Source organism: Rhincodon typus, unplaced genomic scaffold (assembly GCF_021869965.1).
Source record: "Rhincodon typus isolate 14 unplaced genomic scaffold, sRhiTyp1.1 hic_rhity00000670, whole genome shotgun sequence".
NCBI classification, from domain to species: domain Eukaryota; kingdom Metazoa; phylum Chordata; class Chondrichthyes; order Orectolobiformes; family Rhincodontidae; genus Rhincodon; species Rhincodon typus.
Window position 1 is genome coordinate 15,870 of NW_025966308.1, and position 26,547 is coordinate 42,416.

The following is a 26,547-nucleotide window of genomic DNA, read 5'->3' on the forward strand; positions in this document are numbered from 1 at the left end:
ACTGCAGCCACCCTGTCAGTGAGACATGAACTACAGACAAGCAGGTTTAATTTGTTATTCTATTTTTAGTGCATCTCTGCTTATGCTATTTTGACACTGACATTAAGACAGTTTAAAATAAGTGCGTGCCATTCAAAAATTTGAAGAATTTTTCCAAGAGGTCAGCACAAGAAATCATGATGAAGGCCTCAGTACAGAATGCTGTTGCTCACCTGGGAAAACCGTAAGATGCAGCGCAATCAAAATCCAAGTCGAAGAGCTAGGATTATCACTTTAAAGACAGATCTTTCCCTTTTCTGTTCCCTTTCGATTTTGGAGGCAATGTCCAAGCGCTATCATTAGAATGTTAATCTGCAGACCCAAGTAATATTCTGGGAACCCACGCTTGAGACCCGCTGTCGCAAATGGTGCAATTTGAATTTAATTTAAAATGTCTGAAATTAAAAGTCTAATGATGACTATGAAAGCACAGTCGATTGCCATGTAAAAACAAAACATCTGGTTCACAGATGTCCTTTTGGGAAGGAAACTGCTGTCCTCACTTGGTCTGGTCTACACTTGACTCCAGACCCATAGCAACAAGGTTGGGCACGTTGTGGCAACTGATTGTGGTAACAAATGCTGGCCTGACCAGTGACACACACATCCCATGAACAAAGAAAAAAAATCTGTTCACTGCTTACAAATAGCCTATACAGAAACAGGCCTCTCCACCCAATCAGTCGTTGCTGTTTACGCTGCATCAAGCCTCAGAGCCCTGCATCCTTCCTCATCTGACCATCTCAATCAGATTCTATCCCATTCCTCTCGCAAACCTGACATAGGTTCCCCAGAGGCAAACACCTACACTCTAGTAACTTTCTCTTCCACCAGAATCCACATTATTCCTCTCGCAATTAGTTTTTCACTCTAACTCTAACTCAGGACTAAGTTTCAACAGTGAACTGAAGATTGTGGAATAGGAGGATGAGAAGAACGAATGAAACATGCATTTGCCAATCAGAGATAGTAAGAACTACCAATGCTGGAGTCAGAGATAACGCAGTGTGGAGTTGGAGGAACACAGCAGGCCAGGCAGCATCAGACGAGCAGGAAAGTTGACATTTCGGGTCGGAACCCTTCTTCAGAAATGGGGAGGGGGATAGGGACTCAGAAATAAATAGAGAGAGGAAGGGTGGGGCTGGGGCTGGGGAAGGTAGGTCGGATGGTGATAGGTGACTGCAGGTAGGGAATGGTGGGGATTGGCGGAAAGGTGGGAGAGAAAACGGACAGGTTGTGTCAGGTCAAGGAGGCGGGGGTAAAAGGGAGTGTTGATCACGGTATTGAGGCCGGGGATGAGGAGATTTTACAACTGGTGAATTCCATGTTTAGGCCATGAGCGGAATATGAGGTGTTGCTCCTCCAGTTTCCGGGTGGCGTCATTGTGACACGGGAGGAGGCCCAGGATGGACATGTCGTCTAGGGAGTGGGAGGGGGAGTTGAAGTGGTTCGCAACTGGAAGGTGTTGTCATTTGTCGTGAACAGAGCGCAGGCACTCTACAAAACGGTCTCCAAGCCTCCTCTTGGTCTCACCGACGTAGAGGACGCCACATCGGGAGCAGTAGACCACATTAACAGATGTGCAGGTGAACCTCTGTCTGATGCAGAAGGTTTCCACTCCCTACCTGCACTCACCTATCACCATCCCACTACCTTCACCAACCCCAGCCTCCTCTCTCTTTATTTCTGAGCTCCCTTCCCCCTCCCCCATTTCTGAAGAAGGGTCGCAACCCGAAACGTCAGCTTTCCTGCTCCTTTGATGCTGCCCGGCCTGCTGTGTTCCTCCAGCTCTACACCGTGTTATGCATTTGCCAATCATGTCCCCGTACAAAAACCATCACTGGACAACAAGAGTAGGAACCCTTAACAACTTCCACAACTCAGGGAGATTAAGAATATCTTAGCATTCTATTGTTGCCTTAGTTTACACTCAGGATTGAATGCAGCGTTTTGTTTCATTACCGCTTACCCAATGAGTAAGCTGCGGAAATTTACTTCCACATATTTTTCAAAAAGTGAATACAACTCCTGCCTGCCTCTTCACACCATATCACAATCTGAAAAGCCAAATGAGATAAGATGAGACAAAGGCCAAGTTACGGATAAAGAGGGATCGTTTATGAGAGAGCATATACATTGTCAGAACTTCACCTCGGGGTCAAATACTCAATGAATTACATGTGTTATATGTTGCTTAATGAGTTTAGTCTTTTCAGTATTTACTGGATGACATCTCTGGTCATTGAAGGCCGGGTGCAAAATATGAGGCCAGATCGGCCAGTACTTGAATGGCTCAGCCCAAAACAAGAATGGGCCACCTGAGAGTAGCCAAGCCCAAAACATCTGCACAAGACAAAGGCAGGCAACGACAAGGCTGGACTTGGCTTAGAAAATGAGACTGGTTCATGTGTTGGAGTACAGCCAGCAGACTCGCTGGAGCCCCAGATTCCAGCCATGATCACTTATGGAGAGGGGAGTGTGCCCTTGACACGTCGGGGGATGGACACTGACTGCAGCCCCAGCATCTTCCACGTGTGGCACTGAGGATCCCATTGGATACCGTGACTTTGACTCGGAAAATTAATTAGCTCAGGGCCAGAGAACATTCTACAAGATTTCTGCAGGGAGGGATTAGAAGGGACACATGGCTGCCATTCCCTCAGTGAAGACGTGACCTGGCCCAGCAGCAGAGCACTGACAGAGATACAGAGATACAGAGATACAGAGACGGTAACCAGGTGTGAGATCAACCTTCACCAAGTTCATCAGACCAACTGTGCACCCTAGCCAATTTCACGGTTAGTTCCTGGTCCTTACCTGGGAGCCAGGAATATCATAGATCATTGAATCCCTACAGTGTGGAAACAGGCCATTCAACCCAATAAGTCCACACCGCCCCTCCAAACAGCATTCCACCCAGACCCACTGACTTACCCCTGCAGTTCCCAGAGCTATCCACCTAACCTAAACATCCCTGGACACTATGGGCAATTTAAGATGGCCAATCCACCTACCCTGCATATTTTTGGACTGTGGGAGGAAACCAGAGCACCCAGAGAAGATAAGGACCTAACGAAGATTTAACATTGCAATTGGTAGAGTTATTAGTTTAAGAATCATGAGTTTTACAGTGAAAGAGCACAGTTTTAGAAAATATTCAAGCATATAGCCCCTTTTGTGCCTTGAGAGTATTTTGTGAAAAAAATTGCACTGAATTGCACGTCAACTCTGACCCTCACAACTATCGGACTCAATCAAAATTAATTTACTTGAAACTGATTGAAGCGTCCAAAGCACAAACAACAGGAAAACATGTTGAAAACTTCATCATAGATCCATCATTGGCATGCCCATCAAAAAACATTAAAGCCAAAGAACATTAAACAATCAATCCTAAATCTTAAATAAAAACCAAAAGAACTGCGGAAGTTGTAAGTCAGGAACAAAAACAGGAGTTGCTGGAAAAGCTCAGTTGGTTTGGCAACATCTGTGAAGAAAACAATCAGAGTTAACGTTTCAGGTCCGGTGACCCCGAGTGACCGACCGGACCCGCAACGTTAACTCTGATTTTTTTCTTAACAGACACTTCCAGACCCGCTGAGCTTTTCCAGCAACTTGTTTTTGTTTTTTAATCCTAAATCTTAAATCGATTTGTGAAACAATTCAGTTTTCTTCTGTAATTGGAACTGCGTCAAATCAAAAAGGATCATACGTATGAGGATAAAAAGATAATGAGACCTATTTAGACCAAGGTCTCAACTGGCAAGAGACACACACGATAGCTTCATCCAAGTTCTTTTCAAACAACTTTGCTGACATAGTAGCAAGTTTCCACTTGCGTCCCAACAGTCATTGTGTATATTAAGTAAAAAAAAACTCAAAACAAATGGTAATATTGAAGCTGCCAGAAAGATGCATGCCTTTAGACATCATTGGATCAATACTGCACAAGCAAAGTGCATTTTTGCAAGTTGTGCAACAAAGTTTCTGTCAATGTTTTTGGAAGACAAGAAAGGCTCAAAATATGAAAAAACTCCAGAGGCACTGTGTTGGGAGTGACCTGTACCTGGTTATGTAAGGTGACCTGCACCTGAATACACTAAGCAGCCCATGCCTGCTTACAAGATGCAAGACAGACGCCAAGCAAAACTAAGCAGCCTGCTCACACAGTGAAATACAATGGTATCTTTAAACACAATTGACATAAGGTCAGTAAAAGAATACTGTATATTCCCATCGAGACAGTTCTGATAAAAAGATGCCTTAGGACAGATAAATGACCAATTCGTGCCTCATTAATAAAAGGATGACTGTCCCAATAAATGAATAACATCAGATGCTAGATTAAGTCCCTAAGCAGCTGCAAGGTCGAGAGCTAAAATTATTTCGTAGTAATGCTTCTTTAAAGTTACCTGCAATATTAAATAGTTTCTCGTTTAAAATGCTTTAATCACAGAAGTTGGTTTCAATACCTGACCAGAATATAATACAAGCATTAAAAAAAAATTGAAGCTTAGATGCGAAGGTTAACTAGCCTTAGGAGACGCCTTGTCTTATGCCCTGAACAAGATAGATTGCTCACAACACATAAATTAGAATATCCTAACAGAAGTAGATGTGTAACTTTTAATTAACCTTACAGCATAAGTTAACTAATTGCTATAAGGTTAAAACTAACTGACTGTTTATTTTTACATCTTGCAATTGGGACAGTGGGAAAATAAGAGGAACTGAATGTGATAAAAGACAGCACCAAAATACAATGGATAATGGAATTCAACCTGTCCCTACTGATAAAGCAGCCTGAGAAAGATCCATAGGAGTACAGCCATTAAACAAATGGAATGCAAATGAATAGGATGCATGAAAAGATCCCAAAGCATAGCAATTACAATGTCTAGCTAATATCATGGACACCTGGGGCTGTCCACAGAAGTGCCCATCATTGATTCGGTGTCCTACAGGATTGGGTGTTTGGACTAAGGGGAAACAACAGTGAATACATGGTGTTTGATTATTCAGAAACAAAATGTAAAAGAATGCTGTATTTCTTTCGAAAAGTAAAGGGTGTGTCATTGATCTATCCTCCGAAGCCAGATTTGGGGAAGATCCTTTGGCTCTCTCCCTGCATAAATGGGCTCCTGCTTGAATAAACATCTTTCGCTTGCCCGAATCCTGCCTGCCTCCTGAGTTTTTGTCCCTGGTCGGGAAAAACGCTCCTGCACAGTGAAAATTTACAAATTGAGATGCAAAATAAAAAGATTTACACTAAAAGAAATATAGAATGCCAAGGTTTAATTGTGACATAGAAGTGCTGGTATTGGACTGGGGTGAACAAGGTCAGAAGTCACATGACACCAGTTTACAATCCAACAGGTTTGTTTGAAGTCACAAGCTTTCGCAACGCTGCTCCTTCGTCAGATGGACTCCACCTGATGAAGGAGCAGCGTTCCGAAAGCTTGTGATTTCAAATAAACCTGTTGGATTGTAACCTGGTGTCATGTGACTTCTGACCAGCTTTAATTGTCACAAGACAAAGACAGATCGAGATGCATATTAGGATATGTGGCGAAGCTTAGATCATGACTGAATCACAGCCCATCATGGTCATACACAGCAAAATTTACCTTCAATATCCAATTTGAAATATTCTAGGCTCTTCCAACTTGCCCCGTTCCACAATTAGGACAGATGAACCAACAGTAGCAGCGTAGTGAAATACAGTCAAGATGGAGTCACCCTCAAATCCTCAACTTTGAAGCCAAGTCCCATGAAATGTCATGGCATTAGGACGAACACAGAAACAGAAACTCAGTGTTGATCCCTAAATAATGCTGCACCTTGAGATGATGACATAAAACTCTTCCGTGTTCAATACCACTGGGAAGTAGCAGTGAGGTTGTTAAGGCACTCTGGGTGAGGTACATTATTGCTCATCACCAACAATGGCCCGGGAGGACCATTACTGACAAATGTGACCAAGCCCCAAGGTCAAAGCTAACTAAATGGGCTTGTGGCAAGTGATGAGAACACCAACAAGACAGAAAAACCTACTTGACTCTCCACAGAAATTCTGTCTGTCACAGGTGCAGAGTCCTCCTCAAGGCCAAGACTGAAATCTACTTCTGCACCACTGCCTGGAGGCTATGTTAGTGGACTAGTCGTCAACAGCTCCAAGTTAATATCAGGGGGCACAGGTCTGAAAAGAGTTACGGCAGATTCTGGGAACTTAATTCAAAAAAATCTGAAAAACAGAGCTAGCTTAACTGCTGTTGATTATTATAAAAATCCATCTTGTTCCTGAAACGTGATAAAGGGAACAAAATCTACCATCCTTACCTGGTCAATCTGACATGCAACTCCACACACTCAACACTGTGGCTAACTCTTAACTGCCCTCTGGGAAATGAGGGATGTGCAATAAATGTTGGCCAAGCCAATGATGCCCACATCCCATTAATTAATTTAAATACGTCACTTGCCTGAATCCTGAATCTCACCCACATTCACAAGAATGAATTAAAATACCGTGGTGTGCACTATCACGGTGCTCATTGAATAGAGTTGGAACATACCTACAGCTCACAGCTGGGCATCCCTGACGCATAGCAGGCCATAAACAACAGAAATGCATCCAAATACCATCTTACAGTGGCCCAGCACAACCCTCAGACAACAATTACCAACAAAGCGCTGGGACAAAACTAGTTCAATCCAGAAGTTCACAAAATAATGTCAGGAGCAGCACGGGGGTGAGATGTGAACCTGAGGCTATGAGGCAGGACCACATGCATTCTACCAAGTAGAAGCAGCATGCCAAAGCTGAGCAATCCCACAAGCAAATGATCAATCCAAAAATCTGCAGTACTAGCAAATCGAGCTGTTCATGGGGGTGGGCAATGAAACTAAAATAAAGAGGCTCCACATCACTACATCCTCAGTGATGGCCAACATCAGCAAATCAGTACAAGGTACAAGGGTAAAATGTTCACAATCATTTTGAGTCCCAAATGTTACTGAATGAATGATCCACTTAAGCCTCCTCACACAGTTTCCAACATCAGAGATGCCAGTCTTCAGTCAAAGTAATTCGTTCCCAGTAGAAACACAAACTGGCTCACATTATTGGACAGCGAAGGTTATCGGTCCAGATAACACTTTCAGTGGTGGAAGTGGTGGTGCAGCAGTGGAGAAGCGAGTCTTAGAGATGGAGACTGTCAGAAAGCCGGGACAGAGGTAAATACTGTACAGGTACTAACAGGAAATTTAGGTATTTAAAAATGTGTCAGCAGTGCTGGGAATAACCCATGTAGGACCTGGGGTGTGGGGTTGGGTAAAGAACATTGAGGTAGAGTTTCACACTCTGAAATTGTTTAACTCCATGTTGAGTCCTGAGGGCTCTAAAGAAACCTGGGCAGAAGATGAGATGTTGCTCCTGCAGCTTGCATTGAGCTTCACCGTCCAACTTCAGCAAGCCCGAGACAGAAATGTTGGCATGGGAACACAGTAGTGTGCCAAGATGGCAGGCAGTCGGAAGCTCGGGGTCATTTTTACAGACAGAGTGGTGGTGTTTGAGGAACAACACCTCATGTTCCACCCAGGTACCTTACAGATCACTCTGCATTCTTAAGTCAGACTGGTGCTCAACACTTGGGCTTTCAACTTCAAAGTACTCATTTTGGCAAGACATTGGAGGATGGCAGATGTGGAACTCTCCCAGTGATAGTTATCTCAAGACAAGAAAAAAATTGAAGTACAAAATCCTGAATGTAAAGCCACCTCTGCTGTTCGTCATTTGGCTTGGTTGGTGATTCACAGTGTATTCATTTCATAGACTCATTACTGCCCATTTTGGATTCCTTAATTGTTACATTTAATGGGAGCTAAATAAATCCATGAAGTAGAAAAGAAATGGGTACACTGACGAGGTGATATGAAGATGGGTGGGAGACAATTCGAATAAAACGTTCACACCTGTATCAATCTCTTCAGCCGAACTGCCTATATTTATCTCCAATGTTGTATGGAAAGTGCTGGCAGTCTTACCAAGATGCAGCGTCCAGGTTCTAAGCTCCACATAGAGTTTTCTGTATTGATCTTATGTGTCAGCTTTCCATCCACAATGACTCGCTCACAACCTCCTTCCAATACAGCTACACGCAGACTGTTGCTTTGTATGTCAACAGAAACCTGTGTGTAAACACAAATGCAATTACAGCCTTTCTCATTTTCTAACCAGCATCACTTGTACACATCAATTCTACTTCCTAATTACATTTTATGTGAGTCAAAAAGATTTTCATAGTCTCAAAATACTTCACTGCAATTTCAAGTCTGTATTCAGCTTTCAGAGCTTTGATCATCCCTGGCTTCTGCCAAGTTTTCAATCGATGACTAGATTTCTATGCTGAATCTGAGGGGATAGAACTGAGGCAGCAAACTGAAGTAATTCCTCCGACAAGTAGAATAGACGAAAGCCTAATTTTAGAAAGTAAAGATTAGTCTCCAGCACAATGTGCACAAAATGCCATGAAATGGGTGTAATTACGTGTTATGCTTTGGAATGTATAGCCTGTTTGGTGAGTAGAAACAGGTTCAATAACAACCTTCAAAGAGAATTAGATAAACATGTGATCAGGGATGAAACTACAGGGATTTGAAGAAAACTGCACAGGCAGTGAGCCTAACTAAAATATGTTGTTAAAGAGCCACTATGCACCAGATACATCTTTTGGTGTCTTACAATGCATCCAGTCATCAGCCTTCTGCCCATCCTGCATCAGGAACTAGCACACAGCTCAAAATTTGGGAATATTTTGACTACAGCATTCAATGCAGAAGTTTGGACAGAACACAGCACAATGCCCCGTTAGTAGTGGAAATTTACACTTACCAAATGAATTACATTATCTTGCATGGTGTTAAACTTCCTCAGTGCTGTTGCAGCTGTACTCACCCACCTCAGCAGAGGCTATTCCAATACACGCTTGACTTCAGCCTTGATGGGAGACAGGCTTTGAGAACCAAGGGAGAATTACTGTCCTACAGCTGAGCTACAATATTTACTGCGTGTGCCTGTCCCCATTCAGTTTTTGGACAATGCTAACAAGGGGATTCAGTGATGGCAATGCTAGTGAATGCACACTGTCCTAGATGATGGTGAGACTGCATCTCAAGTTTGATATATAGTCTTGTCTCCGTATTTAAAAATGATAGACTGGCATTGGAGGCAGTTCAAAAGACATTAATTGGGCAGATTCCTGGCACAAAAGGGTTAACTTATTGAGAACAGCTCATTACATTAGGGTCTTTATTCATGTGAGTTAGAAGAATGAGAGATGATCTTCTTTAAACATACAAGATTTTGAGGAGGCTTGACCGGGTAGATGTTAATATGATTCCACTAATGGAGGTCTCTCAAACTAGGGGACATAATTACAGAATAAGGGGACAATGAATTAAAACAGAGGTTGAGTCATACAGCTGGACAGCATGGAAAACAGACCCTTGGGTCCCAACTCGCCTATGCTGACCAGATACCCCAAATAAATCTGGTCCCATTTGCCAGCATTTGGCCCATATGCCTCTAAACCCTTCATATTCATATACCTATCCAGATGCCTTTTAAATGCGTTAACTGTACTCCACCTCCTCCTCTGGCAGCTCATTCCACACTTGCACCACCCTCTGCATGAAAAAGTTGCCCCGGAGATTACTTTTAAACCTTTCCCCTCTCACCTTGAACCGATGCCCTCTAGTTTTGGACGCTTATACCCTGGGGGTAAGACCTTGGCTATTCACCTTATTTGTGATTTTATAACCCTCTATAAGATCACCTGTCAGCCTCCGACGCTCCAGGGAAAAACGGCCCTGGCCTAATTAGCCTCTCCCTACAGCTCAAACCCTCCAACATCCTTGTACATCTTTTCTGAACCCTTTCAAGTTTCACAACATCCTTCCCACATCAGGGAGAACAGGATCGAACACAGTATTCCAAAAGTAGCCTAACCAATGTCCTGTACAGCCACAACATGACACCCAACTTCTATACTCAATGCACTTTCCAATAAAAGCAAGCATAGCAAACACCTTCTTCACTATCCTGTCTACCTGCAACTCCACTTTCAAGGAACTATGAGCCTGAACTCCAAGGTCTCTTTCACATGTTCCCAGACCCCCCGTCAGTTTGGACCTCCACTGTTGCTGTATTTCCACTATTTATCCTTCAAGTCCAAAAATCGATGTCCTCACACTTGACTTCACTGAAATCCATTTGTCATTGTTTTGTCCGTTCAAATAATCTATTAATATCTTTTCGTAATATCATACTTCCATCTACCCTGCTTACAATGTTACCTATCTTCCTGTCATCAGCAAATTTGATTGTGTCACTTTCTAATTCAAGTTGATAATAAATATAGTAAGTAGTTGAGGTCCAATACATCCTCATGGGATACGATTAGTCATATCCTGATAATCAAAGCATGCGTCTATTATCATTGCTCTCAATCTCCTGACACAGTCAATTTTGCAACCAGATTAATAACTTGCCTTTAATTCAATGAGCATTAAGTGTAAGGGATTTCAATAAATGCCCTTTGCAAGTCCAGATTAAAAACTTCATTGATATTCCCCTCGTGTATAACTTCAATCACCATCCAATAAAAAGGTGTGAAAGGATTTCTACTCCCAGAAGGCAGTCAATTCTCTCACTCATTGACTTGTACTGGCTTGATCACATAGTATTTACGGATAGATAGATGTGTGAACTATCAAGGAGTCGACGGTGATACTGAGCTGGGAGTTGAAGCCTGGCAATGATCAACCGTGATCTTGTTGAATAGCAGGGCGGGTGTGGGGACCGAATGACCTATTCTTGCCCCTATTTCTTATGTTCTATGATGTTATGGATTGCAACGGTGCACAGACTTGCTGGACGTGTGTTACGTGTTCTGACATTTTTAATTACTTTATCACATGCCAACCCACTCTTATTGATGTGGGTTTAATGATGAACTTGCGAGAATTGATGGAGCCTTTTTTAATGAAGTATGAGACCAATGCTTTCTGGAGTGATCGTGGGAATTTCTTTTTATTGGGAGAGTTTTACAAGCAGGTGGAGCTCAATTTTAGAAGCATTATCTTGCTTTCAGCTTAGAAACATCAGAAATACAACTTTTTATGTACAGGGAAAAATTCCATATCTTGAAAAGCTTTTTTAGTTGAAATTTGCAGAAATCCTGGTTGAAGCAAGAAGTTGCAAACAGTTGACCTTAGAGAAAGGAGTTAATTCAGCCAAGTTAGGAAACAAGTCAAGTCAGGAGAAGGATTTGACTTGAAAAGGCCCAGAACAGAATGGCGGCGGGGGGAGGCGATTCAAAGCTGAGAATATCCAAGTTCCATTGTGTAAAAAAATCAAAGAAGATGCTATCAATCTCTCAAGACTGGGAATATAAGTTAACAGTTCAGTCAAACTGATGTGATAGAGAAGTAAATTCTCACTAATGTTTGAGCACTATATGGTGATGGGATAAACCCCATTGAACAGAGATAAAACAAAAATAATCAATCAAGCCAGATTTCAGTCTGGGATCTGACTTGTTCGGTCATAACATCAGACAGGAACGTAATATTAGGTTTTATATTTCGGTACCTAGTCTCCTTCAGTCTTCTTTCTCCATCACAATTTTCTGCCTGCACCTTCTAAAGCAATGAACTTGTCTTAAATTCTTTGCCTCTGCTAAGATATCTGTACCCCACCCAGTAGCCTGTTCTTGTCTAAGACCAAAGGCTGACTATCATCACTGATTTTTTTTCTGTCCGAGTTTGACACATGCTTACCAAAAGACGCTGTGGTTTAGCATTCAACAGCAAAAGTTGTTAGCTGCACCAAACTGCTGCTGCAGCCGAGGTCAGAAATCAAACCTGGGAGTTCACCAGGACAGTTTTGTGGTGAACTGGTTCAAGTCATGACCAATTTATTCTTCAGCATGACACTCTTTCATTCTTTCAAGACAGAATTGTGAACTCTAACCTGGAACACAATGAGGCTCACTCATTTGAATAAGTTGCGTGCCATGCAGTAGATGGAATCTTACCTGTCTTCCTTTTACAATTGCCTTGGACACTGGCACCTTCACTTCCAGGTCAGTGTAATCCTGGGACCAAGTGTAGTTGTCCCTCACAGCTCCATTGTAACTGTCAGAATTTTCATCACATTTCCTGCAAATAAACCAACCAAGTCAGCACAGGCAACGTGTTATTCCTGCAGTTGTATGACAATAACACTGTAGAAAGTGACTTTCCCACTTGCCAATACCAAGGTCAACAACATTCTTCACACAAGAACAGAGCCATGTGTACCCAACCATTAATGAAAAACCCAATGCAAAATATTGCCATTTCTTTTAAACTCGATGTCCAAAATGGTACAAACTCTAAGATAATTTCATGACATGGATTCACACCAATTAAATATTTCATCAGTATCCACCAAACACAACCTACAGATCACTTCAGCTGGACATAAATTAAACCCAGCTTGATGAAGCTTCAGAATAATCTAACTTACAGCAATTTTCCATTTGTGTTTTGTTTTATATTTGTGACGTAGATCACCCTTGACCCAGCCAAAGGAACTTAACAGCCAAATCGGTTCCATGTGGTACCTTAACCAATAACTCAGCCAGTTTGGAAGTGGTTTTGGTGGTGAAAAACTGTGCAGTGGTTAGCTCAATTTTCACTCAGGCAGCTTCATCATTGGGATACGATGTACACTTATCTACAGTAAGAGGATTAGATTCATTTTTCTTTATTAATGAAATAACAAAAATCTTCATTTACATCTTCCTGATCAACTGTTTTAATGGCACTCAGACAATATTGTCGTAAAATTCAGGAATAAGACCGGTTGCTGCGGGCATTTAGCAGAGAGGGGTCCAACAAAAAAATCTGTATCGTTTTAAATGTATCTCATGTTTCAAGAATGCATTTTAATTTTTGGCTTTTAGTGCAAGTCAGGCATCCAGTGTACTAAGTCACTAAATGCACATTTTTTTTTTAAACACAGGCAGAAATATCCTGCTGTCTTTGGGATTCCATTCTATAAAGTGCCATGAACATGGTATGCACTGTTGCACTAGTCCCATTCCTCCACTGGGCACATAACATCAAAAAAAGACTTTCCCTGGTTGCTTTCAAGGCCAAATAGATACTTCATCCAAATCAGGTTTTAAGTGAAAAGATCAACTGATCAGACTTCTTTGAAAAGACAGTTATTGGTTTACTATCAAAACTAAACGTAATCAAAGTCCAAGAATTTCTTTGCACAAACAATTGGTAATAAGTACAAATATTTATCAGTCCAAACACAACACACACGCATTTCAGGAGAGGAGAAAACGAGAGGATTTATTTCTGCAGAGGTTAACAATTGAAAAGAAAACTGGCCATGACAGGCAAAAAGGATAAAGGCATCCAACGTGCCAAAGTCCGTGCCAAAGCTCAACACTATGACCATGGTTCTTTTGGAAGAGAACTCTTGATCTTGTATCATCCAGTTTCCTGTTTGAACACACTATTTCCCATCCAGAGGCAGGGATCAAAGTAGTTAATTGATGCGTAAAAGCTGCAATGTCATGGTGTAGAAGTGCTGGTGTTGGACTAGGGTGGACAAAGTGAGAAGTCACGTGATGTCAGGTTATAATCTACCAGGTATATTTGAAATCACAAGCTTTCGGAGTGCAGCCCCTTAGGGGCAGGAATTAGTTTGACCCCCAAATAGACTGCAGTGTATGGTTTTGGTCTCGCGATAGATGTTATTGCAACAGTGCAACTGAAGTTCGCCAAACTTATTCACGGGATGGTGGGACTGTCCTAAGAAGAGAGATTAGGCAAACTGAACCTGCACTCTCTGGAATTTCAAAGAATGAGAGGTGATTGCAGTGAAACTTTAAAAATACTTCAAGGCATAGACAGGGTATATGTAGGCAAAATACTTCCCCTGACTGGGAAGACAAGAACCAGGGACACAAATGAAAAAGTCAAAGGGAAACCACTTAGGTGTGAGATGAGGATTCCTTTTTTTTAATATCAAAGGATTGCGAACCTTTGGAATACTCTGCAACAGAGTGCTGTGGAAGCTCAGTCTAGCAATGATATTCGGGGTTGCAGGGATGGAGTAGGTAAATTCCATTCAAACGTTTGATCAGCCATGAGTGAATGGTAGGGTCAGCCGATGGCCTAAACAGCCAACTCATATTCATAAATCCCTAATGTCAAGGACTCACATACAGGTCATTAAGTGTGTGGTAACCAGAAGTGGATGCAATATTACAGATGTGGCCTGACAAGGGTTTTGTGCAGATTCAGCCGAACACAAGAACATAAGAAATAGGAGGAGTCGGCCATCTTGTCCGTTGAGCCTACTCTGCCATTTAATAAAATCATGCCTGATCTTTGCGTCGAATCAGCTCCACTTAACTGCCTGTCACCATAACACTTAATTCCTTTACTGTTCAAAAATGTATCTATCTTTGCTTTAAAAACACTCAACGACATAGCCTCAAATGCTTCACTGCACAGGGAATTCAAAATATCTATTTATGAAGTCCAAAACCCCATGCATTTAGTTAACCATGCTCTCAATCCATGCGCATGCTGTTCTATTATCCTTCTGCTCCTGTACACTATTTCGAATGATGGGATTGCCTCCTGACCCTTCTAACAAAAACCATCTTGTCAAACCTCTCTGTAAACTTTGCCAGTGTCTGCTCACACTACTAGCCTGTTTTGTGGCAGGCAATTAGTACTGTCCTCACTGTTTGAAATTCCTGCAGTGTGATATCATTGCCAAATCTTGAAATTATACTCTGAATTCCAACATCCATGTCATTTGTAGGTCGACAAACAGCAGCCATTTCACTTCATGAGCACTACAGTTTAGCATTCTCCATTGCATACAATCATCATTTTTTCATTCTAATTCCTCCAGATCACAGATTCTTTTTCCAAAGTACTGTGAGCTTGCTTACCCGTCTTCAAACCCATGTGTATGAATCACGGAGTGTCTTTATTCATATATGAAATGATTCATTGAGATAGTAACAATGAGGAGATGCAACATAACGTGGACGGTAAAATTCTCAGGGGCTGCATGAGCAAAGGGACCAACAAGTTCTATGCACTTCTTTTCTACAGAAGATGGCAGCTTCACTTCAAAAAATAGTCAAACCAAAAGTCATATGACAGAATTAGGCCATTCGGCCCATCACATTTACTTCACAATTTGATCATGACTGATACGTTTCTCAAATCCATTCTCCTGCTTCCACCACCCCACCAAGCACTCAATACCCTTACCAATCAAGAATCGGTCGATTTGTCTGAAATACACTCAATGACCTGGCCCCCATAGCCCTCTGCAGCAGCGAGTTCGGTTCCATAGATTAACCACCTTCAGCTGGAAGATATTCATCCTCATCTCAGTTCTAAAGGGTCATCAATTCACTCTGAGGCGGTGTTCTCGGGTCCTGGTCTTTCTGATGAGTGAAAACATCTTCCTCAATCAAGGTTTCTCAGTGTTCTCTAAGTTTCAGTCAGATCCCCCCCTCATCCTTCAAAGTCCACAGAGGGCAGACCCAGAATCCTCAACTGTTCATCATACAACAAGCCCTTCATCCCCAGAAACATTCTTATCTATCTCCTCTGGATCCCCTCCAATGCCAGCATACATTCTTCCTCAAATAAAGGGCCCCAAAACTGTGCACAATATTCCAAACACTGTCTGATCAGAGCCTTACAGTCTCAGCAGTACCATTCTGCTGTTGTATTCTCGCCCTCTTGAAATGAATGCTAATACTACATTTGCCTTCCTTACTGCCAACTGCCACTGCATGCTAACCTAAAGAGAATCCTGAACTTGGACTCCCAAGTCCCTTTGTGCTTCATACTTCTGAAGCCTTTTCCAATTTAGAAAATAATTTACGCCTCTGTTCTTCCAACCGTAGTGCATAACTTCACACTTTACCACATTCTGTTCCATCTTCCACTCCTTCGCTCAGTCTGTCCAAACCTTCTGCAGCGTTTCGGCTTCCACACAAAACCTGCCCCTCCACCTATCTTTGTGTTGTCTTCAAACTTAGCCACAATGCCCTCAGCTCCTTTGTCCAGATTGTTAATGTATAACGTGAATACTTGTGCTCCCAACATGGACCCCTAGAGAACTCTACTGTCACAAGCTGCCATCCTGAAACAGACCCCTTTATGCCCACTGTCTGCCTTCTGCCAGACAGCCAATGCTGAATCCATGCCAGTACGTTATCCTAACACCATGCACTCGTATTGTATTCAGCAGCGGCCTGTGCACACTTTGTCAAAGGCCTTCTGGAAATCCCAATAAACAACATGCACTGGCTCTCTTTTGTCTAATCAGCTCATTACCACTCAAAAGACTTGTCAGACACGATGTCCTCTAGACAAAGCTGTACTGACTCAGCCCTATTTCACCTTGCACTTCAAAGTACTCCACAATCTTATCCTTAATAGCGAGCTTTAAAATATTACCAACGACCAAGGCCAGGCAAACCCTCTTCTGCCTCCATTCCTTCTTAAAACTGGGTATTACATTCATCATTTTCCAGTACTTTGGGACCCTCCCTGCCTGCAGTAATTCCTGAAAACTCACCACCAATGCCTCTACAATTCCTCTGCTATCGCCTTCAGGACTGTGAGGTGTAATCCGTGTGGTCTGTGAGATTTATCCGTCTTCAGCTACCACAGTACCTTCTCGCTAAAGATGACCACTGCACTCATCTCTGCCTCTGACTCTCCAAGTTCTGTTATGCTGGTTCCTTCCACAGTGAAAACTGATGCCAAGTACCAAGTCAGTTCCTCTGCCATTTCTTTGATCCCCGAGTCCTTTTCTTGCCTCATTTTTCAATGTCCAATCTGCATGTTTGCTTTTCTCTCACTTTTTTAGATATCTTTATAAAAACTCTCGCAATCTTCTTTAATATCAGTAGCTATCTTAGTTTCATATTTCACCTTCACCCTCCTTATTGCTTCTAGTTGGTCTCTGCTGATTTTTAAAAGCTTCCCCATCCTCTGGCTTCCCACTCATCTTCACCACATTGTATGCTTTCTCTTTCGCTTTTATGGTGTCCCTAACTTCTCTTGTCAGCCATGGTTGCCTCATCCTCCCCCTTAGCAAATTTCTTCTTCCTTGGGATGAATTTCTGCTGTGTCTTCCAAATTACCGCCAGAAATTTCTGCTTGGCTTGCCTTTCAATCAATTCTACCCAGCTCCTCCCTCATGCTTTTGTAGTTTCCTTTACTCTACTGTAACACTGTTACATCTGATTCCACCTTCTCCGTCTCAAACTGCAGGGTGAATTCTACAATATTGCGGTCACTGGACCTGAGCAGTTCCTTCACCTTAAGCTGCTTCATCCAGTCTGCCTCATCACATCACCAAATCCAGAACTGCCTGTTCCCAAGTGGGCTCCAACTCAAGCTGTTGCAAAAAACCATCTCCGAGACATTCCATGAATTCCTTGTCTTGATATCTGCTTCTCACCTGATTTTCCCAGTCCACCTGCATCTTGAAGTTCTCCATGTATCGTGTAATACTGCCCTTCTTACATGCTTTTTCTATCTCCTAATGTATTTTCTTCCCCACATCCTGACTAGTCTTCACAGACCTGTGCACAACTTCCAGCAGGATCTTTTTTTCCTTTGCGGTCCCTCAACTCTATCAAACAGATTCTACACCTTCCAGCACTACATAACTTCTTCTGAGCAATTTCATTTCATTTCTTACAGACGAAACAACCCTGCCCCTTCAACCTGTCTACCTGGCTTTTCGACAGGATGTGTATCCTTGGATATTTACTTACCAGTCCTGACTACCTTGCAGCCACATCTCTGTGATACCCACAACATCGTACCTGCCAATTTCAATCTGCGCTACAAGCTCATTTACCTTGTTTCGTATACTGTGTGCAGTTAAGTACAGCACCCTCAGTACTGCATTGACAGGCCCCCCCATCTCTTAGTTGTCTCGTCACCTGCTGTACCTGCAGTTAGATTGGTGACCCTTTCCACACTATAAGGTACAGAGAAATGAAGTCAAGATTTATCAGTAGGGGCCTAGAACACAAAAACACGGACATTAGATGAAAACCTATACAACACTGATGACAGTGGTATGTCCAGTTCAGGGCACCAAACTGTCAGTAAGTAAAGGCAACACAGAGGATGCAGAAAAAAATTCACACAAGTCAGTTCAGGGATGAGGAACACACATGAAACACATGGGATGGAGACGATGGGTTTGGTCTCTTTGGAGAAGTGAAAATTAAGAGGGTGAAGGTGTTCAAAACCATAGAGGGATCCAGACAGAGTTGACAGACAGAAACTGCTTTGATTTACAGCAAGATTTTAAAAGTAGGAAATGTTGATTTAAGCTAAGTGGCAAAAGGATGAAGGACAATAGGAGCCTAGCATTTTTGTGACACAATAAAGATGTGGAATGCACTAGCTGAGTGTGTGGTTGAAGCAGATTCAACTCGTTTTCAAAAGCCAGTTATCCTAAGAAAATATAATTTCAGGGTACAAAGTAAAGCCAGACAGGTGGGTATCTGTGAGTTACTTTGGCAGACTGCCAGTACAGATATAACTGGCCACATGACTGCTTTCTGTGCTGCTGGAACCACTTGTACAATTCAATAATTCTCTGCTCACTCTGAAAAATCTTACCATTTACTTTACATTGTTATTCTCATTGTTCCTTCCAAAATGCATCCAATTGTCTGATTTTAAAATTCTGTTCACGAGTCATTTAAGTTGCAATACCGGGGAACAGATACAGCCAAGTACAAACACTAGATAGGAAGCAGTCAGACAGTGAGTCAAACCCTGTGACAAATAATATCTGCAATGCAGTAGAGAATCTGTCACATTGACTTCGCGCAGTGAGGTGACACTTGAGTGAAACAAGCAAAGATACCAATCCATTTCAGATCTCCTGCAAAAGACAACTGCTATTACCAATATCCTCACAGCCACTACAAAGACAGATACCGATTCCTTTTTTTTTCCATTTTATCTTAGAATAAATGTGCACACATACTTGATCGGCTCAGAGTGCTCCTTTTTCGCAACTGGTGCAGCAGCAGCGCCCTCTTGCGGTGGATCACTCATGGTGGGTTGCTGTAAACCTGCAGGCATCTTTTGATCATCATTCTGCGTGCGCTTGGTGTTCTGTTCGTCCGACTCTCTTGCTTCTGCTTCAGGTTGTTCCTCTGCTGTTGACTCAACCTCGACCTCCTGGCCAGGAAGTGGAACACATGGTTTGTCCTCTTCCACATTCCTGCTCTTCAGTTTCCGCTCCAGTTCTTTCAGCCGTCTCTCATTATCTTGAATAGAATAATGTTCAAACTTTTTGAAAGCCTTGAAAACAAGATGAAGCACTCGTGAAAACATTTGACTGCATCTGTCCCACTTGTACACAAGATTATAGCCACAAGACCTCACATTAAGTAAAGCTATTCAAGGACAGGGTGCTTACAGATCAGCCACAGTTCCACTAAATGGCAAAGCAGGCAAGGAGAGATAAATATCTGACAACTTTTACTATAATCCTAAACTAACATGCACCTAGGAGACAGATAAAATATGAGTAATATAAATAAGGTGAATAGCAAAGGTTTTTTTTCCCCTTGGGTAGGAAAATTCAAAATTACAGGGCATAATTTTAAAGTGACAGGAGAAAGACTAAACAGGAACCCAATGGGCAACCTTTTCAGAGAAGGCTGTTCGTACGTGGACTGAACTGTCAGAAGAACTGGTAGATGAAGGTACAGGTGTAACATTTAAAAGGCATTTGGACAGGTACATGAAGAGGAAATGTAAAGAGGGATACGGGCCAAATGCAAGCAAATGGAACTAGTTTAACGTGGTAACCTTGGTCGGCATGAACAAGTTGCACAGAAGGGTCTGTTTCCATTCTGTATGATTCTCAACAATTTAAAAGCTTTTGGTTGCAGTGGGGTTAAGGAATATTTTGCTAGAACACTGCCATTTCCCTTGTAGAAACTATGACAAGACTGAGACATTTCAAGTCTCCGCCAATTCACACCCAATTCAGAGGGAATTTAAGAATTCTAAATTCAAATCCTTCATAGTATAGAACTACGATGAACCAGCTGAACATTCATTTTGTAAAGCACCTTGATCAAAACATCAACAGGATCCAAGATAGGATCACGTACATATTACAAATGTAAAATACTGAAGATGCTGAAAATCTAAAGTAGCAATAGAAAATGGTAGAAATACTCAGCAACATCTGACATCTGTGGAGAGAGAAACAGTGCACATTTCAGGTGGATGATATTTTACTAGATTTGTGCTTCTCAGTATTTGTTTTTTTTTGTTTTACTTATGATTCGATAATGGGGCGGACGACTGACGGCTTGGTCAAGAACGGGAGACTTTAAGGAGAATCTTTAAAGTGTTGAGATCAAGAGGCAAGACATTGAAGGGAAGAAAAGAAAAAACTCTCCAGCTTGTTGCTGAGGCCTCACCTACAACTGACAGACTGATTAAAATTAGGAAACGCAAAAGGCCACAATTGGAGCAGTACAAAGTTCTTAGGCAGATTTACAGCTGGAAGAAGAAACAGAGATGGGGTGGTATGTTTTGGGGGTGAGATTTGAAAACAAACATGGATATTTTTAAATTAACATGCTGCCAGACCAAGAGTCTGTGAGGTCACATGTTGGTGCAATGGAGGTGTGTTCATCGGTGTGGGTGTGTCAGATAATGGCTTTTGACTGGGCCAAATTGGTATTGAAGATCGAAATTCAAGTTTACAAAGAACTGTTAACTCTTCTTACTACTGTACAAGGGTCTGTCAAGAACCAAAGTGTATGAATTGAAATAGAGTACTATTGGGAAATAAAACAAAAATATAAGCTTCGAAATAGTGATGCTGCCAAATGAAAAACATTCATCTCATATTTCCATAACACAAAATTCAGACGTCAGGTGATTGTGAAAGAAACATTATAAATTCAACTGTTCCTTTCTTCTGAAGGCTAATTCTTTTGATAAGCAAGTCCCAACAAATTAAGCACATCTACACTCTAAGGCAATCCAAGTTACTTTTGATTTGCAGAAACTTTTTCCAAAAGTAACTGACCTGCTCTTGTTTAAATTGTGGGCCATCAACTATAATGGATTCATTCTATTTCTATAACTTTCAAGTTGAAAAGCTGCTCAGATGGCACAAAGGTTCACTTAACTGTGCATTTGACAGTGCATCTTGGTCAGGAATCACAAGCTTAGTCCAACAATCCAACTTTCTCAATTCAAAGGTGGGGAAAGGCAAGTCAGAGGGCTCCAAAAAACTGCAGTCAAATTTCTATCTTTACTGCAACAGGATCTCTTTCAATACCAGACGTTTTTTCCAATAGTTCAACAGAAGCATAATGCCTTCCTCTTGAAAAGGCAACAGAAATCTGACAGAAGAACAGGAGTAAGCCATTGAGCCTGTTCCATCATTCTAAGAAATAATGGCTGATTTGTTGCTTGACTTCATATGCCTGCCTTTGGCACATATCCCTCCGTATATTTGCTTCATAAAAATGTCGATGTAAAATCAACAAAAACTGATCCTGCATCCATTGTCTCTTGTGGAAGAGTTCCAAACACATCCTAGCCTTTGCATATACAAATGCTTCCGAACATCTCTCCCCAACGATCCGGTCCAAATTCTCAGACTACGGCACTCTAGTCCTGGAATCCCCAAACAGTGGAAAGCATTTATATTTATCTACCCTTTCCTTTCCTGTTAAGGCACTGAAGAAGGGTCACTGGACTTGAAATGTTAAGTCTGCTTTCTCTCCACAGACTCTGCCAGACCTGCTCAGTTTCCTCAAGCAATTTGTTTTTGTTTGAGAGAGAAATATCGTTCAATAGACAAAGAGATTGTTGATAGTAAGCGAGGGAAGGGGAAAAGCTGATAAGGAGAAAAATGACTAGGTAAAGATGGATTGGCTGCACTGAAAGCGACTGCACCCGAAACATAAACTCGACTTTCTCTTTTGACATGGAAATCTGCTTTTATTGCGGATATTGATGGCTAGTCTATCCCCATACATGGAAACAGAGGTGTCGAGGAAGGAAAGGCAGGAGTCAGAGACAGACCAGGTGAAGGTGGGAGCAAGGTGGAAACTGGAAGCCAAATTGATCATTTTTTCCCAATTCTGGGAGAGGGAAGCAGCACCAATGATGTCAGTGATGTACTAGAGAAAACGTTGTGGGTGAAGGGGCCACAAGTCAGACACGAAAAGTTATGTTCCAAATAACCAACAAAGAGACAGGCATAACTGGGGCCCAAGCGGGTACCCACAGCCATACCGTTGATCTGAAAAAACTGACAGGAATTTAAGCAGGTGTTGTTTGAAGTGAGGATGAACTCGATCAGGTGGAGGAGGGTGGTGGTGGAAGATGGGAATGGTTGAGCGCCTCCGTAAAGAAGCAGAGAGCCCAAAGACAATCTGATCGGGAATGAACATGTAAAGGGATTGTGTGTCCATGGTCGAGGGGATGCAGCTGTTGCCGGCAAAATGAAAATACTGAAACTGACAGAAAGCATCAGAACAATCCAAGTGGGAAGGGACTGGACAAGGGGGGAAAAAAGTGAGTCAAAAGCATGAAGACATTAAGTTCCATGGGGCAAGGGTCGGCAGAAATATCGTGTTTGTGGACTTTGGGAAGAAACTGGAAGTGGGCCACGTGGGATTGGAAGACTGTGAGCTTGAACGCTGGAACAAATGACTGCCACAATTAACAAATCATCTCTTCACCCTTCCTCCAGCATCCCTCCCTTGCCAGTGTCATTCCTACCATCCCATCTTCCCTCATGTAAACAATCTCTCCTGTCAGATTAAATTTAGAATAAGGACTCACGAGTGTGCAATGCCCTCTCCACCACCATTCATTGTTCGCAGCTCCGCACATATCATGTGTATCGATCAAAACAACTGATGCACTGTTGTCATTAACTGAACAGTCGAGATGTTGAAAAACTAATTCTCATTGTTATAGATGTTGTATCCCTGTCACTGTTCAAGAAATGGGCACTAGGCCAAACACCACATTTTGAAAGCAATTGTGGGCACTCACAGGTCTCATAAAATACACCTGAATCTGAACAATCTGAAGTAAAAACAGAACATTTTGGACAAACTCAGTAGTCTGGCAGCAAATGCACAGAGGGAGAATTAACTTTGAGTCTGACAGTTCTGAAAGACTCAAGTCAAAGAAAAAACATTAACACTTTTTCTCTCTCTCAACCAATGTTGCCAGACCTGCTGAATTTTTCCAGCAATTTAAGTTTTCATTTCAGATTTCCAACATCCACACTATTTTACTTTTATCAAGCAAGTTGTGCTGCTGTTCACGTTTCATTCCATCCATGAACTAAGTACAGCATTAGATCAGCATTACTCCTGAAAGTCACCTTTTTCTGGCCTCTCACAATGAAATTCTTGTGAACTCAACCACTTTTTAACAAGTTGTCAATAAATTTACTCAACTAGTTACTGTGTGCAGTTCTGTGCTCCTCACCTCGGAGCACTATTTACTTAGATTCTCTGTATGTTTGTGTTGATTCTGTAAATAATTGAAGTGCAAATCCCAGGAAGGTCAAAGGTCACCCATTCAGGGCTGAGTGAGCTGGAATTGGCACAAGGACAGGAGGGTCAACTGAATTGGCTGAAGCCGATGAGTTACTGTATGGTGCCTTTAACTTGGTGGAGTATCCCAAGCTCTTTCACGAGCAATTTCAGCTTGATCTGACACCAAGTCACATGAGAAGACATAGAATCCTTACAGTGTGCAAACAGGCCATTCAGCCCAATAAGTCCACACTGAACCACCGAACAGCATCCCACCCAGACCCAAACCCCTACCCAATCCATGGAACCCTGTGTTTTCTATGGCTAACACACCCAACCTACACATCCCGTAACACTATGGACAATTTAACATGGCCAACCCACCAAACTTGCAGATCTTTGGATTGTGGGAGGAAACCCACACAGACAGTCGCCTCAGGGTGGAGTTAAACTTGGGTCCCTGGCACTGTGAGGCAATGGTGCTAACCACTGAGCCACCCATGATCTTGATTAAGATATGTAGATTTTAAGCTGATACTGGAGAAGGAAAAAAAACGAGGTTGTGAGTCAGAGACACCAGGTTCCCCACTCGAAACACTTCACTGCTTCAGATCCAGATGACTGAAGGCACATGGGCATTACTAGAACTAAAGTCAGACATGCAAGAACCAGAATTGGAGTGGAACAGAAAGCGTCTAGAGTCTTGGCCTGGGGTACATTTGATTGAAGGAGAAGCAAAGATCTGTTCTAGAATCTGAAAGCAGCAATCGAGGTGTCGTTGGACGGGGTGTGTGCACCCGAAGTTGGGTGACTACCCTTCTGTACTCCCCTCCAAAGCTGTGCACTCCAACCTCCACTGCCCCTATTCCTCTAGCCACCTGTAAACCTCCTGCAGCAATGCACCCGCTTGTTCTTGACCCTTGGGCTGGGGCCAGCAGGTGCTTTTTGGCCACCCAGTCCATGCCCCTCATCACTGCAGCAAATGGGACTTGAACTCAGATGTTTTGGCCCAGAGGTAGGTACACAATCAATCAACACGCCACAAAAGCCCTGAATAATGGAATTTAAGGAAGATGAGGTGCCAGCCGGTGCACTGAAACAACTAAGTTCAAAGGGGCAAAAAGGAACCAAAAACAAAAATGCATCAGTGAGGGAGAGTAGCTGAGAGGGTGGCTTTTCGACCAGAACACTTTCAGATTTGACATTGGGCTGTCTTGGTCCACAAGTGGATGGAGGCGAAAGCCTGGGTTTGAACTTGAGCAGGACACGGAGTTAGTCGGGAGGGAGGCGACAGAGAAAGCGAACCGGTGCCTTGGCGGCGGTGGGGGCCGCCTCCGTCCGCGGGCACTCACCCTCAGGGCCAGCTTCTCGGCCACTCCGGGTGGGAACCCCAGCCTGTCCTCCTTCACCGCCATCACTCGGAAAAAGTCGGTCTTCCTATACAGGAAGCCGAAGAAAACTTCCAGAAAGTTCTCGATCTTGCCGACATGCTGCAGGATGCCCAGCAGCGCCTGGTCGTACATCTCGGTCACCTCGGGAGGGCCGTCCATGGCCGCCTCGTCCCTTATCCTCCTGGACCCCCGGGGTCTCCCTGGAGACTCGACAATAATCTCGATCCTTTTGTTTTCTTTCTTGGTTTCAGTTTTCTCCCCCGTCCCTTTCGCGCGTCTCCCTCCTCCCGGCCGCTCGCCCGAGGGACTTCCGGCGGAACCGGTCCGTCACCCACAGTCATCCCCCGCCCCCGCGTGCCCCATCTCTAACCTTCCCCCGGCCACAACGCAAACGCGACTGGAGACCAAATAAGAGGTGGAGCTGATGTCTGGAGTGCATCCGGTGATGAAGGCAGGTTCAAATGGGTGCATTCAAAAGGGAATTAGATGGATTTTATAAGCAAACCGTTCGGGGATGTTTGAACGCAGACCTCCTGAGTCAGAGGAGAGACACAACAATGCCTGTTGTTCCTCAGGAAGCTAAGGAAATTCACCATGCCCATAACCACCCTCACCCACTTTTACAGATGCACCATAGAAAGCACTCTGTCTGGATGCATCACGGCTTGGTATGGCAACTGCTCTGCTCAGGACCGTAAGAAACTACACAAAGTTGTGTGCACAGCCCAGACCGTCATGCAAGCCAACTTTCAATCCATTGACTTCATATACACTTTGAGATGCCACGGAAATGCAGCCAAGATGATCAAAGACCCCTCCCACACCCAGGCAGAAGATACAAAAGCTTAACCAGAAATCCCAACAGGTTCAAGAACAGAGATAGTAGGAACTGCCGATGCTGGGGAATCTGTGATAACAAGGTGTGGAGCTGGATGAACACAGCAGGCCAAGCAGCTGTGAAGAAGGGTCTCGACCCAAAACGTCAGTTTTCCTGCTCCTCTGATGCTGCTTGGCCTGCTGTGTTCATCCAGCTCTACACCTTGTTATCTCAGGTTCAAGAACAGCTTCCTCTGAACGGACCTCTCAAATTTCAAATCCAATGTTTATCTTGCTTTTTGTGCACCTTCTTTCCGGCTGTAACTTAGTCTTCCTTACTCTGTTCAATCACCCTATGATCTTGGTATGTGATGATCTGCCTGTACGGCACGCAAAACAAAATGTTGCACTGTACCTAAGTACACGTGACAATAATAAATCAAATCAAATCACAACCACTGCATCAGCACGGCCCTGCAAAGGGAATTTGATAGCTTTCCAAAGAAGAAATAAGCTGCAAGATTCGACTGAGAGTATAAAAGTATGAAACAAAGTATGTTGCTGATTGGCAAACACAAGAATAAAATAGGTTCCTAACTTGCAACAATTCTTGACAA

At 42.9% G+C, this 26,547-nt stretch overlaps 1 protein-coding gene across 2 annotated transcripts in view; it reads right to left on the bottom strand.

Annotated features, from left to right (window-relative positions):
• The window catches only part of nudcd3 (NudC domain containing 3), a 38,927-nt gene extending 13,363 nt beyond the window's left edge, over window positions 1-25,564 (bottom strand). The window contains exons 1-4 of one of the 2 annotated variants that reach the window (XM_048621445.1): window positions 25,485-25,564; window positions 19,169-19,488; window positions 12,138-12,261; window positions 8,086-8,229 (exon numbers count right to left, since the gene is read on the bottom strand). In XM_048621445.1, coding sequence (XP_048477402.1) covers window positions 8,086-8,229; window positions 12,138-12,261; window positions 19,169-19,488; window positions 25,485-25,553 — 657 coding nt within the window. In that variant the 5' untranslated portion in view covers window positions 25,554-25,564. Of the gene's footprint in view, window positions 1-8,085; window positions 8,230-12,137; window positions 12,262-19,168; window positions 19,489-25,075; window positions 25,440-25,484 lie in introns of those variants that run through there. The other variant, XM_048621444.1, reaches the window with a different exon arrangement.
• Between the last annotated feature and the right edge of the window lie 983 nt (window positions 25,565-26,547).